Genomic DNA, 20,316 nt, shown 5'->3' on the forward strand with positions numbered 1-20,316 from the left:
CGGGAAGTTGAGAGATACCGTCTAGATATAGTCGGGCTCACTTCCACTCACAGCTTGGGTTCTGGAACCACTCTCCTCGATCGAGGGTGGACTCTCCACTATTCTGGCGTTGCCCAAGGTGAGAGGCGGCGGGCGGGTGTGGGCTTATTAATAGCCCCCCAGTTCAGCCGCCATGTGTTGGAGTCTACCCTGGTGAATGAGAGGGTTGTTTCCCTATGCCTTCGGGTCAGGGAACGGCCTCTCACTGTCGTTTGTGCTTATGCGCCTAGCGGCAGTGTAGAGTACCCGGCCTTTTTAGAGTCCCTGGGGGGCGTGCTGGAAAGCGCTCCCACTGGGGACTCTGTCGTTCTACTGGGGGACTTTAACACCCACGTGGGCAGCGACAGCGACACCTGGAGGGGCGTGATTGGGAGGAACGGCCTCCCTGATCTGAACCCGAGCGGTGAGTTGTTATTGGATTTCTGTGCTAGTCACGGTTTATCCATAACGAACACCATGTTCATGCATAAGGGTGTCCATCAGTGCACTTGGCACCAGGACACCCTAGGTCGGAGGTCAATGATCGACTTTGTAGTCGTTTCTTCTGACCTTTGGCCATATGTCTTGGACACTCGGGTGAAGAGAGGGGCTGAGCTGTCAACTGATCACCACCTGGTGGTGAGTTGGATTCGATGGCAGGGGAAAAAGCTGGACAGACCTGGCAGGCCCAAACGCATAGTGAGGGTTTGTTGGGAACGTTTGGCGGAGGCCCCTGTCAGAGAGGTTTTCAACTCCCACCTCCGACAGAGCTTCAGCCAGGTCCCGAGGGAGGTGGGGGACATTGAGTCTGAATGGACTATGTTCCGCGCCACCATTGTCGGGGCGGCGGTTCGGAGCTGCGGCCATAAGGTCTCCGGCGCCTGTCGCGGCGGCAATCCCCGAACACGGTGGTGGACACCGGAAGTAAGGGCTGCCGTCAAGCTGAAGAAGGCGTTCTATCGGGCCTGGCTGGCTCATGGGACTCCTGAAGCAGGTGACAGGTACCGATGGGCCAAACGGAGCGTGGCTCTGGCAGTCGCCGCGGCAAAAACTCGGGCTTGGGAGGAGTTCGGTGAGGCCATGGAGGAAACTTTCGGTCGGCCTCAAAGAGATTCTGGCAAAACGTCCGGCGACTCAGAGGGGGGAAGCGGTGTTCCACGAACACTGTTTACAGTGGAAGTGCTGCGCTGCTGACCTCAGCTGAGGATGTTCTCGGGCGGTGGAAGGAGTACTTTGAGGATCTCCTCAATCCCTCCGACACGCCTTCCGTAGAGGAAGCTGAGGCTGGGGACTCGGAGGGGGACTCGTCCATTACCCTGGCTGAAGTTGCTGAGGTAGTCAAAAAACTCCTCGGTGGCAAGGCTCCAGGGGTGGATGAGATCCGCCCCGAGTTTCTCAAGTCTCTGGATGTTGTGGGGCTGTCTTGGCCGACACGCCTCTGCAGCATCGCGTGGAGTTCGGGAACGGTGCCTCTGGACTGGCAGACCGGGGTGGTGGTCCCTCTTTTTAAGAAGGGGGACCGGAGATTGTGTTCCAACTACAGGGGGATCACACTCCTTAGCCTCCCTGGGAAAGTCTATGCCGGGGTACTGGAAAGGAGAATCCGACCGATAGTCGAACCTCGGATTCAGGAGGAGCAATGCGGTTTTCGCCCTGGCCGTGGAACACTGGACCAGCTCTATACCCTCACTAGGGTGCTGGAGGGTTCGTGGGAGTTTGCCCAACCAGTCCATATGTGTTTTGTGGACCTGGAGAAGGCATTCGACCGTGTCCCTCGTGGCATCCTGTGGGGGGTGCTTCGGGATTATGGGGTTCGGGGCTCGTTGCTACGGGCTGTTCGTTCCCTGTATGACCGGAGCAGGAGCTTGGTTCGCATTGCCGGCAGTAAGTCAGACCTGTTCCCGGTGCATGTTGGACTCCACCAGGGCTGCCCTTTGTCACCGATTCTGTTCATTATCTTCATGGACAGAATTTCTAGGCGCAGCCAGGGAACGGAGGGCGTCTGTTTTGGTGGCCGCGAGATCTCGTCTCTGCTTTTTGCGGACGATGTGGTCCTGTTGGCTTCATCAAGTCAAGACTTTCAGCATGCACTGGGGAGGTTTGCAGCCGAGTGCGAAGCGGCGGGGATGAGAATCAGCACCTCCAAATCCGAGGCCATGGTTCTCAGTCGGAAAAAGGTGGATTGCCCCCTCCGGGTTAGGGGGGAGTTGCTCCCTCAAGTGGAGGAGTTTAAGTATCTCGGGGTCTTGTTCACGAGTGAGGGAAAAATGGAGCGGCAGGTTGACGGACGGATCGGTGCGGCCACCGCAGTAATGCGGTCATTGTACCGGTCTGTTGTGGTGAAGAGGGAGCTGAGTCGTAAGGCGAAGCTCTCAATTTACCGGTCGATCTACGTTCCTACCCTCACCTATGGTCATGAACTCTGGATCATGACCGAAAGAATGAGATCGCGGATACAAGTGGCAGAAATGAGTTTCCTCCGCAGAGTGGCTGGGCGCACCCTTAGGGATACGGTGAGGAGCTCAGTCACCCGGGAGGAGCTCGGAGTAGAGCCGCTGCTCCTCCGCATCGAGAGGAGCCAATTGAGGTGGCTCGGGCATCTGTTCCGGATGCCTCCTGGACGCCTCCCTGGGGAGGTGTTCCGGGCTTGTCCCACTGGGAGGAGGCCTCGGGGCAGACCCAGGACACGTTGGAGAGACTATGTCTCCCGGCTGGCCTGGAAACGCCTTGGGGTTCCCCCAGAGGAACTGGAGGAGGTGTGCGGGGAGAGGGAAGTCTGGAGGACTCTGCTCGGACTGCTGCCCCCGCGACCCGGCCCGGATAAAAGCGGAGGAAGATGGATGGATGGATGGATGGATGGATGGATGGATTGATCAAAACTCACCTCTTCCAGATTCACTTCGCCCATGTTCTGTTAAGTTCATGTGATGTGTAAATGTTCATGCTCTATACCTTTGAAATTATAACTGTTGAACAATGAGTAAACCTTCACACAGCTACTCATGTAATGTGTGGAAAGCAACAAACTAACTATACTTCAGAACCACGCATCTGCATCCAAGTGTTTTTTTCTGCTGATGTAATGAACACATTGCATTTTCTATGAGATGTACGTCACTTTGGAGAAAAGCGTCTGCTAGATGAATAAATATAAGTGTAAGCTGGTTTAAATGGTGACATGAGACAAAGAGAGTGTAATTTGAAAGTCACGTGTCTGCATCCATCTCTCCGCCTGCTGGTGAACTTCAGCTTTCGCTGAGTCGTATGCTACTTTGGGAAAAGCGTCTGCTAAGTCGATAAATGTAAATGTAATTGTAAGTCATCTCAGTGTCAATGCCGAAGTGTAGGGCTTAATGAGATGAGTATACTGTATGTATGTGTAATGTCGGGTACTGGCTTGTGTTATGCTTGGAGTTGTTCCCTTGCAAGTTAAAGGTTCCTGGTTCAAATCACCCTTATGCTGTGGTGCTCTTCACAAGGAGCAAACCCCTGTATGTCAGTTAGTCTATGAGCCTGTATATAAGATAACACTGTAAATCACCTAGTTGCTATTACAGTGCTTAGAGCTGCTCCAAAGTTTGCTGTATCAAATTTTACCCACCGGTGTAATATCCTTCAGTAAGGTACTCACCCCAAAATTACTCCTGATGAGTTACCTAGCTGTATAAATGGGTAAATAATTGTACGGTGAGGCAGTGTTTTATTAAGTTCTGCTTCTGGATCACAGGAGATGGGCTTTGGTTGGGGGCCATAAAAGTAACCTTCAGCCCCAGTTTTGGGCTGGAGGAGAGCTGCCACTTCCCACAGCACCAAGCCATTTCCTTGCAATCAAGACACTTCCTGCTAATTTCGTTTACTGTGCTGATTGCCCGTCGAAGCATTCTGCGTGCACTTGCTGTTTTCTACTCCTTTACGGCAAGTGTTGACAGAGCAGCGCCTTTACATTTCTCATGGCTTTTATCTCTGCTTTAACAGTTTCCCCTTGTCTCCAGGATGTGTAGTCCATTGTTTTCTGTGGAGACCACTGTCTCAGCAAATCGCTGCTCATCCAGAGCGCTTCTGGTACTTCAACGTGTGCTTGATCAACCATGCCCGGAACATGGTGTTCCTTCATATATGTTATTACACATTTCCTAGAACAAATATTGCATCATCACAGAAACTGTCATTTTTAATTGGAAGTGGGATTCAAACTTGCAACATTTGAGTCCAGCACTAACCACTATGCTGCCAGCTATGCCTAAAGTTGTACCCTTGAGCAAGGTACTTATCCTAAATTTCTATAGTAAAATGACCTAGCTGTATAAATGCGTAAATAATTCTAAGTTGCTTTGGAGAAAAGTATCAGATAAAGAAATAAAGGTAACTGTTGTAGACTTTCATATGGATGGTATAATTTATAAATTTTACCACACTGACATTTACTGTAGTTACATTAAATAATTAATTTTTATTCTTTTTTTTCAGGTTTAAAGTCAGAGGAACAAAGGGAAACTCCATGAGACAGGAAAAAACTAGATTTAATGTAAGAAAAGGGGCCAAAATACACATACACACTTTCTGAACCACTTGTCCCATACAGGGTCCCAGGGACCCGGAGTCTAACCCGGCAACTGAGGGCGTAAGGTCGGAGGGGGAGGGGACACACCCAGGACAGGACACCAGTCTGTCGCAAGGCACCCCAAGCAGGACTTGAACCCCAGACCCACGGGAGAGAAGGACCCAGTCTAACCCACCGCGCCCCCTATGGGGCCAAAATAGCCACAGGTTATTCTAATACAGGGTGTAGACACAATTCTGCTTTGCAGAATCTTCCATATTTAACTAGTCCTGCTGAGTGTTTTTACAAAGTAGGAGCTGGAGATGGAAAGAATTGATTACATGAGTCTGATCCATAGGTGCTTTAGGACTTTAAGATGAGAATGGTGTCTTCTAAAGCCTTCGGAAATTTGCTTTCAGTTGCTTTAATTGTTGTCACAAACTGAACGTTGAATAATTTCTGCAGTTTGTAACACAATATGTCCTTTACCTGGTTATAATCTATAATGACATATTGTTTGTCTCAAGTTGCAGTACAAGTTTGAGTTGTGTAACCAGACATCTTTATCATTACAGCAGTGATTGAACTGAAGGTGAACCGCAAAACTATGGAACAGAGGACGATCCCATTCCCAGCAGAATGTCACCTAAAGTACAAGAGCACTGGCTGAATAACTCTAGAAGCTATGACAGCACGTGAACCGTGACAAGGCACGTGACAATAGATGAGGAAGATGACACATAACACACTGAACTCCGTGCACCGAAATTCTCGGAACTCATACCTATTCATGCTGCTCACATCCCTGCCCTACAAACAGGCTTGATCTCAATCAGCTAAATAATTTTCTAATGAATCATCAATTTATGAGTAAAATGTATATATAATTAATTAATAATCCATCATAGCAAGAATATCTGTTAATCACAATGTAAGTAACAGTCAGACTAGGAGAGTTTTCTTTCAAAGCATTTTTTCACTAAATCTTGCAATGATACGGGGAAAAATAATCAGAGGTAGTCTTAATAGTAATTGAAGAAAGCGGCATGACTTTTCTAATGAATTTCAGCACTTTTCTTCAGTATTGAAGAAGTTCAACTGTCAGCCAGCTGAGTAGTTTAAAGAGAATGGTCGTACAGTGAGGGCGATCGCCTGCCACACGACCTTTCGGTTCACAGCCCAGGAAAAGATTTTTCCTACAGCCAAGCAGCACACCCCCGTGTTTCATTTGCAGCCCTCGCTGAAATCTTTTAAATCTCTTTCTGAGCTTTCAGTAGCATGAGAAGAGCTGGTGAACCGGTTGGGCTTAGCCTTTCAGGGATCTCACTGGGTGGAATTAGCAGAGTAAAAGCATAACTCGAAACTGTGGTTTCGTGAATAGAAAAAGGCGTGAATAAGCAGGAAATCCTGAGTTCTGCACTTCAGCCAAATTATGTCCAGGGGCTTGAAAGTATTCTCGCTATCAACGTGAAAAAGCAGTAAAGGGATTGCAAAGGCCAAACACTTGTGTGCTTCCTGCATGTCGACATAGTGTGCCGTCAGCAGCCTTACCTGTCCCACTCAGTTGGGCTGGGAATGTAGAAAATCGGGTTCCTAACCTGAGCTAGCTCTTCGACAGCCCTCTGACATTCATCCTGTTCCCAAATCTGAGTTGTCAGGTGGCTCGCTGCTTTGCTCCACCTCCCCAGTCTGTTCTCACAGAGGAGGAACGCCTCCTTCTGCTTTCAGCCGAGGAGCCGATTCACTCCTTTAACAAGGCTGATTCGCCGACTCACCACAGACAAGACCGCCTGTTGAGGACCACCACGTGAGCGGCTGGAGGTCAGGATGTCTCTATATTTGTAGTTCATTTAAGTGAAAAAGTGCATGTTCCAGATTCCATCTTCCTACTTAAACTGACAGCTTGAGGAGAAAATATAAAAGTGAGACACATTGAATGTTATTTACAAAATTTTATTGAAGTCTCTGTGCTAATGGGGAAGATCATGAACATGTTCAAATTTTTCAATTATTGAGTGAACACACTGAGAAAAGTAACTGTGGAAATAATTATTTTGATTGATCATGTAGTATCCTACAGTGTAAATGATACCTTACATGACAGTAACCCTAACCCTGAAAATGTGAAAACTCAGTTTTATATAGTGTATTATTTTATCGTATCTCTTGGTAAACACGATAAATTGTCATATGTTTCAGTGCCCGGGTTCAGTTGTGCTGTCACCCTGTCAGCATATTACATATTTAATACCACACTGCTGAGCGACTGCCTTATAACAGTGCTGTCTAAATTTTTGTCAGAGTCTCTGGATAAACAGTATTTCATTGTGAAAATATCTTCAGATACACATTATGTGAACTCTGTTTATATGAGAACATGTAAAAAAGTAGCAGTACGGCACTGGAGAATGTTAAAGTAGTGGGAGCACAAAAGATATAGACATGTCATAGTCTGATGATTGTCCTATGCTTATGTGTTTATTTCGCCACTGGTTTTTGCTTTTTACATATACGTGAGATGTTAAATATTATTTGCTGATGAACAGAGAGGCCCGTTTGATATTTTGCTTTGTCAGCTGAAGTGTTTTTTTTTTTTTTTTTTCTCCCATTATAAATAAAACTCTAGTAAACTGTAACACGCCAGGGATGTTGCAACTTTTCAAGTATTGAGCTGGACCAAAGATGTTGAGTATTTAACAGTGAGGCTTATAGAGGAAGCTTGCTTAAACAGTGGGAGGACAACCCCCCTTTTTTTCACCCCTACACACACACTTGGTTGTCACATATTAGCAAGAAGAAAAATGTTCAACATTTTCTCAGAAGTGTTTCAGCTGGAAATACTTAACATCATAAATTACTCTTAATGCAACTCGCTTATATTCGTTCCATGGAAACAACATTACTGGGCTCAATTGTTCAGTTACCGTAAATTACACAGTATGGCTCTTTTAACTGTATTTCATGTTTGTTTAGTTTGCTTTGTTCATTCATGTAGAGTTACACTAAGTCTCTAAAAATAGAAAAGCAGAAGAAAGAGACAAAGTGATGACTGAAGTGTCCACTTTGTACAATATTGCCCGCATGTTCTCTGTCCTGGGGAGTCTTTGTCTTGCGGAATCTTTTCTGAACTGCGTAGTGATCCAAGGCTCCTGTTGACTGCTGGAGAGAAACTTAGAACAAAAATAATTACATATCAATAAGGTTTGATACCCAAGATACACTCAATATGCACCATATATGTGATTAAACTCAAATAAGTGATTATGAGTCACTCTAATATTTCATATATCAATAAGGCACAGTTTAACTGCTTTTTTATTTGCATATGGGTGCCAGGTAGCATAGCAGTTACACCGAAAAAGACCAAAGTTTGAACATACCCTGGAGCAAGGTACTTATTCTGAATTGCTCCGGTAAAAAATTGCCAAGCTCTACCAAGGGGTAAATCAATACAAGTACCTTAATACTGTAAGATGTCTTGGAGAAAAGCATAAGCTAAATAACGAGATGTAAAACTCTCAGAGTGAAATTATGTACCATGAAATATCATGCCATGATTGGATAGTGTGTTAAAGGCATGCTGGGTAAAGTTTTGGGAAAATATTCAGTTCATCTACTGCATAATGAAAAAGTGACCTTTCACAAAAAAGAAATGTGTGAATAATTCTCTTTGTTGCCTGGCAACCTGAAGCAGAGCGGGAGACACGCCCACAATAGAGGGGAAGTTTAATCACAGGATGTTGTGAAACCGTGGTACAGCTCTGTTTTCCAGCAGCTACTCTATTTTTGAGGAGTACTATACCTGCTTTCCTCTCATTCTGACCGGGGGAAGAAAGCAGTTCCACATTTCACATCTGGGTCTAATGCTGTGTAAATGTACACTCAGTACTGCTTTCTGGAGTACACAGCCTGTGCACAATCAGCCACTGTGAAGAACACTGTAAACTTACCTCCATCGCTACTGAGAGACATTAATACGATAAATGTGCTTTTAGGCAAACAGAGTCATTCTGTCAAGCTGACAGGCTTTTGGGGCATTTTTTTTCAGCTGCCACTTTTATTTCAGATTGCATCTATGTGTATGATCCACTTGAGATTTGAAAATCTTATTTTTCTTTATTTGACAAATTACCTAGATGACTTGAAGTGAACCTGTGCTCTTGAAAAAACATGAGTTTTGCTCGGCCGCATCAGTGGAACAGGTTCCAGGATGTGACATGTGACCGTTGTTCCCTTTTTCAATGCGGGTGATGTTTCCTCTCACGTGTGGTTAATGTTTAACTGACTGGTGTCTGCACGCTTACAAAAGGCTGAAAGCTCCAGACAAGCTCTGCATTCCGCCATGAATTCATCTCATTCAAGAATCTTATGCTTCATTGCCAGACAAGAGCAGAACTGGTTTTGTATCATTTTTGTGGAAAGTTTGTGCTTCAGCTCATTTCTCCGAAATACAGATGACCTGCAACAGGTACACCGAGGCATTTGGTGAGTTATTAAGATTAGGGTAATTACAATGCAGTCGTTTCACCAATGTCTGTCTTGCAGTCTTCTGTAGATTTTTTATTAAAACACCTCTTTTCTTATCTGACACATTTCATCAGAGAAACTTACAGTGTTAAGGTACCTAAAATTATCCACCCATTTCCATAGGGCAAATTTACAGGAGCTATTTAGGGTGTGATAGTTGGAGGTGGGATTTGAACCAACAACTTTTGGGTCTAGAAATAAGAATGCTAACCACTACACTGCTGGCTTTGACTGCCGTGCTTCCAGCTATCCAGTTTTTGTTCCACACATCACCATAAATTAAGAAACTTAAAAGGCATAAATATTAAATTCAGCTTCAGTCCCAACTTCCAAACAGTCCATAAAGTTAAATGATGGTATCCTTGTGCCTGCTGTGATGCAGTGGGTTTGGCCAGGGCCTGCTTTCTAGTGGGTGTCGGGTCTGAGTCCCGCTTGGGGTTCCTTGTAATGGACTGATGTCCTGTCCTGCTGGGTTAGGCTCCGGTTTGCTGTTATCCTACTTGGGGTGAGTGGTTTCAGTCAATGTGTGAGATCCCTCTCCCTTGAAACAAAATAATATCTCTTCTAAAATACAACAAGTTTTGAGATACAGACACTTCATAATTTCTATGAGGTTATGGCAAGTGTATGGAACTAAATCATATTTAACGATAAAAACATTCCTGTCTTGGAAATGTTTAAATCTGTAAAAGTGATTAATAAAATGATCTCTCTCAATGCTCTTGTTAAAGGTGGCTGCAGTGCTGGGAACCCTGTCATGTGTGACGTGCTCAACGTGCATACAAGTAATTCTGTAGACAGCAGCTAAACACTCAATCAGGGGCATCAGTTCCGGGTCACTAAATTAGATGATGTAGATTTCCTATCATTATTCTTCCGTGATTCATTTAAGAAACAACATAGCTGTGAACAGGAAACAAAAAAAAATAATTGGGTTTTAGCAAATATTTGCTAACTACACAACCAATTGAACGAGTAAGCTATTCTAAAGACATAATTATCAATAACTGAACTTTTGTCACTGCACCCTTTTGTTGTGGTAAGACTGTTAAAGAGTAAATCAAGTTTCCATTGAGTTCATTTCGAAGAAATGTAACCTTCTTTAATGTCAACAATGACAAGTACCCCTATCAAATCTGATGGTTCAGTACAGAGGAGCTGAAACTGCATATAGTGTTAGCTCTAAAAGACCCTTCTGAGGGCAGCTGTTTTAGAAGATGCAATATCTAAGATGTCTTTATCCACCCATAATGGTGTTTTGATTGTAAATGTAATCAAAGGCTCCTTTAACATAATTAAAGGTGTGGGTGGGACTTCCCCTCCACCATTTATAAAAACAGATCATCACCATTGGTGGGCTGTTACGGGTCAAAATAGCTGCCCATTTACATTTTAAATTGCAAACCCAAGAAGTTTTCTTCTTTTGTAAGAATCCGGCCAAATAAGGTGTGAATATTTTGTAATCCGTAAGTCGATACTGTATGCGTAAAACCAATATTTGAGATAGTTTTGTTTTTACAGTTGCAGTCATGGATAACTATTATCCCTTAAGTCTGTTGGAGAACCAAGAAAAGATTTTTATCACAATTTTCAGATGTTCATAAGGAGCACATTTCAATAACAAAAATGTGACACCTGAATACAACTGAACTCATTTATGTGCTGTGTTCAAAATGTGCTTTTTGTTGCTTTCCTCTTTCAGTCAGTTTAAAGCATCAGTGTTTGCACTGATGACAAACAAAAGGATCCCACAACGGAGATAAACCAGCTGGACAAGGAACTGCTAAAACAAATAGAACAAACAGAAAGAAGTTATATCAGAGGGCGAGATGAAGAAGGCCACATTGTTTTTGCTAAACACTGTATCGCCATATGGTAGCGACTGGGAGATCCTTTGCTGACAAAGACCATGGGATACCAAAATCCAGGTTTGTCGAGTCTCTGTTGCTTGCACCCACATGTGAAAGGTACGATAGGTACAATAAAGCAAAGGACTCATCTGTGCACTGTGGGTGTTTGAGCACCTCATCTCGAGGAGCGTCCTTTGGCCATGCCAAGCAGGTTGACCGAGCTACTCCTGGTCAATGCCCTGCCCTGTGGGTTGGAGATCTGCATGGCCACAGGGACCACCTACATCCCTCCCCTGCTGCTGGAGGCTGGGCTGGAGGAGCAGTTCATGACTATGGTGCTGGGTAAGTGGAATGCAGTTAACCCCCCCCCCCACACACACACACACACACACACACACACACACACACACACACACGCACACATACACGAATGACTGGGGTTAGGGTTAGGGTTAGGGTTAGGTATGTAAAACAGACTCTTTACCGCACTGGTTAGGAGGCAGGCCCTAGACATGCAAGGAAAACTCAACTTCCGCATCCAGTCTCCACATATACTCCATTTATTTAGCTGTGATGACGTTTGTTAGATACGAATGAGGTCAGATAGTTTGCTGCATAGCTGATGCATGTATGCAAAGTTACTTATACTGTTGCAATAACAGGTACAGTAGGGTACACAATCAAGAGTTCAACAGGAGTAGCAGGCCTTGAGCCAGTATCCTTTATATTTTAAACCCATGTCCTTCCTTTTGACTCATAGAGTAGAACAGCACAGTCATGTTTGCACTTTCCTTCACTGGAGGAGGAGATTATGTCTGTTGGGACTAAAAACATCTTAGATGATACACACACACACTGGCTGAAGCCACTTGTCCTAAGCAGGGTCACAGCAAGCCAGAGCCGAACCCGGCAATACAGGGCATAAGGCTGGAGGAGGATGGGACACACTGAGGACGGGACGCCAGTCCATCACAAGGCACCCCAAGCAGGACTCGAACCCCAGACCCCCCAGAGAGCAGGACCCAGCTAAACCAGCTGCACCACCACAACCCCTGTCATCTTAGATCAAAACATCTTAAATTGCTGACATCTGCATATTTTTGGTTGATCCCCACGGATTCACCAGCTGTTTTGATGTGTGAACTGTGTCACCACATAAATGTAATGTCCTCTGGCTTTACAGCTACAGCCAGCACAGTAAATGCAGGCACATGTTGAGGCTGTGTGGAAAAACTGCTTATTATCACTGTTTCAAACACCAGGGAGACAATGGCAGATGATGTAGTGTTACAGGTGTTTTTTTTCTCCTTCGCTAGGTGTGGGCCCTGTGCTGGGGCTGATATTCGTGCCCCTGATTGGCTCGGCCAGCGACAGGTGGAGTGGACCATTTGGCCGCCGCCGGCCCTTCATCTGGCCTCTGTGCTTGGGCGTGTTGCTGAGTCTGCTGCTCATCCCACGGACCTCGCACCTGGCTGGTCTGGTGGCAAAGCACCCCCGATGGCTGGAGGTGCTCCTTTTGGTGCTCTGCATCTGCCTTCTGGAGTTCTGTGGCCAGGCCTGCTTCACGCCGCTGGAGGCCTTGGTGTCCGACCTTTTCCCTGGGGAGGAGGACAACCGTCGGGCCTTCTCCATCTACTCGCTGATGATCAGCATAGGGGGTTGCGTAGGCTACCTGCTGCCTGTGGTGGACTGGCATGCCGAAACCTTGACGTCCGTGCTGGGTGGTCAGGAGACCTTCATCTACACCCTGCTCACTGTCATCTTCCTACTCTGCCTGCTGAGCACTGTCTTCATCTCTGAAAGGCATGGAGTAGTGGGGCCCACCCCCAAGCAAGACCTGACCCCTGACTTTGGTCCCACCTCCAAAGTTAGACAGTGCTGTCCCAGGTTCTTCCTGCCCGCCCCCCAGTACATGTTCTCATCCCTAAAAGGCTATTTGTCGCTTCTACCTCGGCTGCACCAGCTGTGCCTGCGCACGCCCCTGGTCATCCGTCGCCTCTTTGTGGCTGAACTATGCAGCTGGATGGCCCTCATGACCTTCATGCTCTTCTACACGGATTTCGTCGGAGAGGGCCTGTACCATGGGGTGCCCACCGCTCAGCCTGGCACTCAGGAGAGGCTGCGGTACGATGATGGTACGACCAAGTCTCTGTAATTGCCGATTCTCATACTGTAAAATATGCAAAGCACTGATAGCGCATCACATGATTACCATGTTTGTTGTTTTTTCAGTCTGGTGGTACAAGAGACTTGTAAAAGCTTGTGAGGCTGGAGGTAGAGCTCAGTGCTACATTTGATTTGAGGTCACAAGAACCCAGCTTCAAATTCTGGTGCTCACTAAGAAAATGTGTTTGGATCTAATGTGTGTAATAATCCATCTTTAAAAATGGTTCTTCAGCAGAGCCCTTCTGGCATTAGAACCTGATACCCCACCCGGAGAGAAATTCAGTTACTGTACTGAGGGCGGGGGTGCGGGGTCGCGAGGGTGCGGTGGGTTGGACTGGGTCCTGCTCTCCAGTGGGTCTGGGGTTTGAGTCCTGCTTGGGGTGCCTTGCGATGGACTGGCATTCCGTCCTGGGTGTGTCCCCTCCCCCTCCGGCCTTACGCCCTGTGTTGCCGGGTAGGCTCCGGTTCCCCGCGACCCCGTATGGGACAAGCGGTTCAGAAAATGTGTGTGTGTGTGTGTACTGATGGCAAATCACTCGATGTCATGGTGGTAACGATGACTACAATGTAATAAGCATCGCTCACAATGATGTAAAAAAATAACTGCGGAAACAATTCTGAGTCAGTGAACGCAGCAGGCCTGTGTAAATGTCTCTCTCTGATCTTTGGTTCCAGGGGTGCGAATGGGCAGTCTGGGTCTCTTCTTGCAGTGTGTCGCATCGGTTATCTTCTCCCTGCTGATGGACAGACTGGTGGCCAGGATGGGCACGAGGGCTGTGTACCTTAGCAGTATAGTCGTGCTGACATCATCTACTCTGGTCATGAGTGTCTCCAGCAACATCTTCCTGGTCACCTTCATGGCTATGATCACCGGATATACTTTCTGCACTTTGCAAGTCCTCCCTTACACTCTCACCTGCCTCTACCACACGGAAAAGTCGGTAAGTTCTGTTACAACAGATGAGACCCTTTCAAGTGTGGTGGCTGAGTTCCAGTTTAAAAATGATATCATACACTGCATGATCATACCTCTGATGCACTGTAACCATTTGAGTTCTATATGTGGGGACATGTTTGCAGTTTCTCTCTGTACTGTCACTGCGTATGTGTCGCTGTGACCCTGTGATGTTTCTAAAACGAATTTATCAATGAATAAATATAAATTAATAGATATAAATTTGTTTGCATTGTGGGGGTGCAGTGGTGTAGCGGGCTTGGCTGGGTCCTGCTTGTCAGTGGGTCTGGGGTTCAAGTCCTGCTTGGGGTGCCTTGTCATGGCCTAGTGTCCTGTCCTGGGTGTGTCCACTCCCCCTCCAGCCTTGCACCCTGCATTGCTGGGTTAGGCTCCAGCTTGCTGCAACCCTGTTCAGGACAAGTGGCTTCAGCTACTTTGTGTGTGTCATTTGTATTGTCAATATAGGGATGATGATGCAAAGAACACACATTCCAGTTGCTTACTAGGGCTCTCTATTCGTATTACTCGTAACACGTGAAACATATTTGCTGGTGAAATTGACTGCTGCTTATAGGAAAGCACTTCCAAGCCCCATCTCACGCTTTTCTGTACTTCATAGCTTTCTAGGACAGGTGCCTATTTCTTTGTATTAATGCTATTAAAATTGATTTTTGCATATTGCTTTTAGAACAGGGCACAGACTTATATTTATTCTTCTAGTTGATGCTTTTCTCCCAAGTAGCTTTCAGTGTTACAATATTTACAATTGTCTAGACATCCTTACAGGTCCTATTCTCTGGTGGGTCTGGGGTTCGAGTCCTGCTTGGGTGCCTTGCGACGGACCGATATCTTGTACTGGGTGTCCCGTGCCCCCCCTGCCTTGCGCCCTATGTTGCCGGTTTAGGCTCCGGTTTGCCACAACCCCACTTGGGACAAGCGGTTTCAGACAGTGTGTGTAGCCATCCTTACAACTGGGTATTTTTACTGGAACAATTTAACATAAGTACATTCTTTAAGGGTACTGCAGCCAGAGAGGGGAATCAAACCTGCAAGCTTTGGGTCCAATGGCAGCAACTCTAAACACTAGGCTACCAGCTGTCACATGACAATACTTTTGATTCTAACTGTATGATTGCTGATAAAAGCACAAACTTCTGAGTAATACATAAATATGTCTGCATTTAAAAAAATATCAGAAATGTGGAATATTTCCAGCTTTGTTAGTGGTTTTCAAAAGGTGGTTGTAGGCATTTTCGGTTTTTTATGACTTGTGGAGTTTACTAGACCAGTGTGGCTCGTGTTAAGGGCCGACAATGGAATGGGTTCATTAAAAACCATTCAGCTGTATAAATGGGTGGACCTTGGTATAATAAACAATGTCAGATACCTTGTATAAGAATTCACCAAGCAAATAACATACTGTTCAAAGCATCCAAAAACAGGTAAAAGATCATTGTCTTATATGGAGATGCTGGCTTTAAACCCAAAGGTGGCAAGTTTGAATCCCATATCTGGCTATAGTATCTGCGAGCAAGGTATTTACCCTAAATTCCTCCAGTAAAATCACCCAGCTGTGTAACCGTAAGTTGCCGTGGAGAAAAGTGTCAGCTGAACAAATAAATGCATTTTGAGGGCAAAATGCAACATTCACATGGGAATAATAGGGTTAGGGGTGAATATTGCTTGTAGAAAGGTGCCCAGTTAATTTTCTTTGCTTGAACCTGGTTGTGATGTAAATCGTGTACACATGCGGCTCACACAGCAAACAACTGTCTCTTTCCTAGGTGTTCTTTCCAAGCTCCAAGTCAAGAGACCCATCGGATGATGGCAAAACCATGGTTTTACAGATGAATCCTCCCCCCAGCCCTGATTATCAGCACTACAGCACAGGGCATCCTGGGGGTATGCCAGGCCTGGGCCTCGCTCAGCTGGACCATGTTGCAGCATCCCCTGGTGGCCTTTACGCTCCCTTTCCCCCAGAGGCCGGCCCTCTCCTCCCACTTCCCTCAGCACCTCGGGGCCTCTGTCTGGATATGGCCATCCTAGACAGCGCCTACCTGCTCTCCCAGGTGGTGCCCTCACTCTTCATGGGGTTTATTGTGCGACTCACCCGCAGTGTCACTGCCTATATGGCCTGCGCTTCTGGCTTTGGCCTGCTGGCCATGTATTTCTCCAGAAGGGTCGTGTTCGACCGGTCCGACCTGGAATGACAGCCTTATAAACTGTGATCCACCCATGTCACCCTTTTCCACTAAACCGGTCTGGAAGGTGAACATGTAAGCAATGCACTAGACATTCAGCTACTGCTGCAGATTTTTTTCCAGGCAGCTGTGCCCACACTTGGGCTTTAGGTGTAGCTGCATACCGCCTGAATACCTCCACGGGAGCCAGCTTACTGTCTCCCATGATTTCCTGAGTACCGCGCTCCTTTTGAACTGCAGCTCAACTTCCTGCCTTCTTTATCCCACTCATGACAGACATTTTAATATTCTCAGCAAGTTTTCAAATGCAAGTAATACGTTAAATTTAGAAACTACCTTTTTTTTTTACAAAGCACATTATTTTTTATGTGATTTACCAGTTTTTTTTTAAATTGAAGTCACTGTGAATCTGTACAGCTCTGTACATATACACAGGTATCCCCGCTGTGGGGACACGGTGGCGCAGCGGGGTAAAGCAGGAGCCTCACAGCTCCCGAGCTGCTTGGTGGGTGTGGGTTTTGTGTGTTTCTCCCTGCATTTGCACCCTCCGGACACACACGGAAGAACGTGCGGACAAACCCCCGCTGTTCCTCCCTCGTCCTGGAAAGCGCGCTATGCGTCGACTTGGTTGCACATCCATCCCTCCTCTGCTTCATGAAAATTATTCCATTTACAAAGCAGCTTATGCATATTTTTCAAATGCTGCATTTTTATTTTAATGCAGAAAAAAGCTCTGAATTCAAACACATGCTATGAAGAGAACTGTTTCTGCGCAGTGCTGCAACGCTTATCTGAACACTGCAGGATAGAGGGAAATGTCCTGAATGTCCTGTCTGTTCTTGAATAGTATCACTATATGGTTTCATGGCACTGTTACCTCAAAGTGTCCTACATTACGGCAATCTCAGGTACATCGGAATAAGCACTTTTGAGTACCAGAACTATTACCCAGCTCTGTATTGTAACATATATGGAAATGTTAGGATTAGGGTTAGGGTGAGGGTTCATTTTACCATTTTTTGTGTGCCATTTTGTCATCTTCATGCGTGGGTGTAAGAGCTTCTCAGGTTTTGAGGGCAAACTGTCGAAAACAGCACTCAGCGAGGTTATGAACGAATACTGGATGATAAATCAGGCTTTCTTGAGCACTTGAGGGACATATCCCCACCTGCCTGCTTCTGCATCTGCCTTGTCATTGTTTCACTCGCTATTAATTCACTTGCTATGAACAGAAAGTATTATATGTTCATGGAATGAAAGTAAGATGTGTAACAGATGTGTCAAACACATCAGATACCAGCAAGGGGGTTTAGTGCTTATAGGAGAAATATATATATATATATACATATATATATATATATCTTTGTCAATGTTAGATAGAAGAACTCTAAATAATGTTGAGTTTTATGAAGGGGTAGCAGTTTTGCCTGGTGTGAAACTGTTTTTGACCCGTAACCATTGATTATTTTCTCAGAAAACATAAGGTGTTTATGTAGAAACAAAAACCAGTGATGGAGTTTAAATATATATTTATGTTTTTAAAAGCTATACTTCATGTTCTACAATAATTCTCATTTTGTCTATCCACACATGTTTTGAGGACCTTATTAATTATTATTAATTAATTTTCGAGGTAGGCTGCTCTTTTTTATGCAACGGCCTTTATATGTTGATGTTTTTGTTTTTCTTCTTACAAAATACTTTATTGAAAAGAAACTGAGTTTTTTGCACTTGGGAAACTGCAATAGAAAAGGAATTGAAGGATATAGAATGGTTAATTGCAGGAAATTATTTTTTTTTCAGGGATTTAAGGAATCTGGAAGCTTTTTCACATTCTAATTTTTAATTTGTTTTGTTTAAAGTGTAACGTGTTTTACTACTTTGTCGTGTTTCAGTATATTTAAATATTTAGTTTTTATTGTATTATTTTGGTGGAGCGGTGGCACGGTGGGTTGGACCAGGTCCTGCTCTCTGGTGGGTCTGGGGTTTGAGTCCCGCTTGGGGTGCTTTGCAATGGACTAGTGTCCCGTCCTGGGTGTGTCCCCTCCCCCTCTGGCCTTACGCCCTGTGTTGCTGGGTTAGGCTCCGGTTCCCTGTGACCCCGTAGGGGACAAGCGACTCAGAAAATGTGTGTGTTTGTGTGTATATATATATTATTTTGGGTGAATAATTTCAGTATGGGGAAAGGGAAGAAACAATTTGCCAAGTCCGTTTGAATTCAGCAGAATGTACCAGGTTTTTCACTGTGTTTGCTCAATAACCATTATTCCTTCAAAAAGTGTAGTTCTCATGAGTGAAACATGGCAAAATTGCTTTGATATCACATAAATTTCATATACCTTGTCACCAGGAGGCGCTCATCAATTATTTTGTAACACAGGAGGAATATTTATATTCATCACCAGACAGACAATTATCTTGCTAGGTGTTATAGAACCACAAATATGAGTGAAATACTTTCTTAAGTTATAAATGTCAAATAAGATGCTATGACAAACACTTCATATAAGCACAGAAATCTGCAAAATTCTGAAACAAGAGCCATAAATAAAACACTATATACAAACTCCATTTCTGGAAAAGCTGGGATGTATTCTAAAATGCAATGAAAACAAGAATCTGTGATTTTTTAATTCTCTTGACCCTTTATTTAACTGACAAAAGTAAAAAGATTTTCAATGTTTTCATGGACCAGCTTAAATGTATTTTGCATATATAAACAGTTTTAGAGTTTGATGCTTGCAACACACTCAGAAAAAGTTGGGACAGCGGCATGTTTACCACCATGTTACATCACCTTTCCTTTTAAGGACACTTCTCAGTCATTTGGGAACTGAGGATACTAATTGTTGCGGTTTTGCAAGTGGAATTATTGCCCATTCTTGCTCGATACAAGACTTCAGCTGCTCAACAGTCCGTGGTCACTGTTGTCTGATTCCCCTCTTCATTATGCATGATAAATTTTCAATAGGAAATAGATCTGGACTGCTGGCAGGCTAGTCAAGCACATGCACTCAATGTCTACGAAGCCATGTTGTAGCACATGCAGAATGAGGCCTGGCCTTGGCTTGCTGAACCATAACCATGGACTTCCTGGGAAAAGACGTTGCCTTGATGGCAGTATATGTCTCTGTAAAATCCCAATATACACCTCCACGTCAATGGTACCTTCACACATATGCAAGTCACCCATGCCGTGGGCACTGATGCACCCCCCATACCATCACAGATGCTGGCTTTTGCACCTTTCGCTGATAACAGTCTGGATGGTCCTTTTCGTCTTTGGCACGGAGAACTCGACAACCATTTTTCCTGAAAACACACTGAAAAGTAGACTTGTCTGACCACAGCACACGTTTACACTGCCTTTTGGTTCATCTAAGATGAACTCAGGCTCAAAGAACTCGGCAGTGTTTCTGCATAGAATTGATGTATCGCTTCCTCCTTGTGTAATAGAGTTTCAGGTTGTATTTCTGGATGCAGCGGCGAACTGTGTTAAATGACAACGGTTTTCCGAAGTACTCTCGAGCCCATGTGGCTATATTTATCACAGTAGCATGACGGTTTCTCACGGAATGCCATCTGATGGGTCGAAGGTCACACACATTCATTAGTGGTTTCCACCCTTGCCCTTTACGTGCTGAGATTTCTCCGGATTCCCTGAATCTTTTCAAAATATTATGTACCCTAGATAGTGAAAGACCTAAATTCTTTGCACTCTTGCGTTGAGAAATTTTCTTTTTGGACTGATTGACAATTCCCTCACAAAGTTTGGCACAAAGTGGAGAGTCACAATCCATCCTTGTTTCCAAAGACTGCCTTTGGTGGATGCTCCTTTTATACCCTATTAGACCTTTTATACTTACAAAATCCAATAAAGCTGGTCAGCCAAAACATTAAAAGTAATTTCTTCATACCTTTGTCAGGGAAATAAAGGTTCAAGAAAATTTACAAATTACAGATTTTTGTTTTTATTGCATTTTAGAAAATATTCCAACTTTTCCAGAAATGGGGTTTGTATATTTGTACCAACCATAGAGCAGGTTAGAGTGATTCTAA

General features: G+C 44.9%; 1 protein-coding gene across 4 annotated transcripts; it reads left to right on the forward strand.

Moving 5' to 3' along the window:
- The first annotated feature begins 6,187 nt into the window (after positions 1-6,187).
- slc45a3 (solute carrier family 45 member 3) lies at positions 6,188-17,594 on the forward strand. Of its 4 annotated transcripts, none has more exons than XM_018758713.2 (5): positions 6,188-6,379; positions 10,788-11,277; positions 12,252-13,070; positions 13,777-14,042; positions 15,841-17,594. In XM_018758713.2, exons 2-5 carry the CDS (start codon positions 11,136-11,138, stop codon positions 16,264-16,266), a joined length of 1,653 nt encoding a protein of 550 aa, XP_018614229.1. In that variant the 5' UTR covers positions 6,188-6,379; positions 10,788-11,135; the 3' UTR covers positions 16,267-17,594. The 4 variants fall into 4 exon arrangements, with proteins under 4 accessions (XP_018614229.1, XP_018614230.1, XP_018614232.1 ...); XM_018758714.2 differs by lacking the exon at positions 6,188-6,379 and adding an exon at positions 6,394-6,480; XM_018758716.2 differs by lacking the exon at positions 6,188-6,379 and adding an exon at positions 8,001-9,043.
- Positions 17,595-20,316: the final 2,722 nt, after the last annotated feature.

Source organism: Scleropages formosus, chromosome 2 (genome assembly GCF_900964775.1).
Source record: "Scleropages formosus chromosome 2, fSclFor1.1, whole genome shotgun sequence".
NCBI classification, from domain to species: Eukaryota; Metazoa; Chordata; class Actinopteri; order Osteoglossiformes; family Osteoglossidae; genus Scleropages; species Scleropages formosus.

What these genes read in the sequence shown, in the direction of transcription:
- slc45a3 (XM_018758713.2), top strand. Translation starts at nt 11,136, where the DNA reads ATGCCAAGCAGGTTGACCGAGCTACTCCTGGTCAATGCCCTGCCCTGT. An exon ending in GTTCATGACTATGGTGCTGG is followed by an intron (nt 11,278 to 12,251) that starts GTAAGTGGAATG and finishes CTCCTTCGCTAG; the next exon opens with GTGTGGGCCCTGTGCTGGGG. An exon ending in TCTACCACACGGAAAAGTCG is followed by an intron (nt 14,043 to 15,840) that starts GTAAGTTCTGTT and finishes TCTCTTTCCTAG; the next exon opens with GTGTTCTTTCCAAGCTCCAA.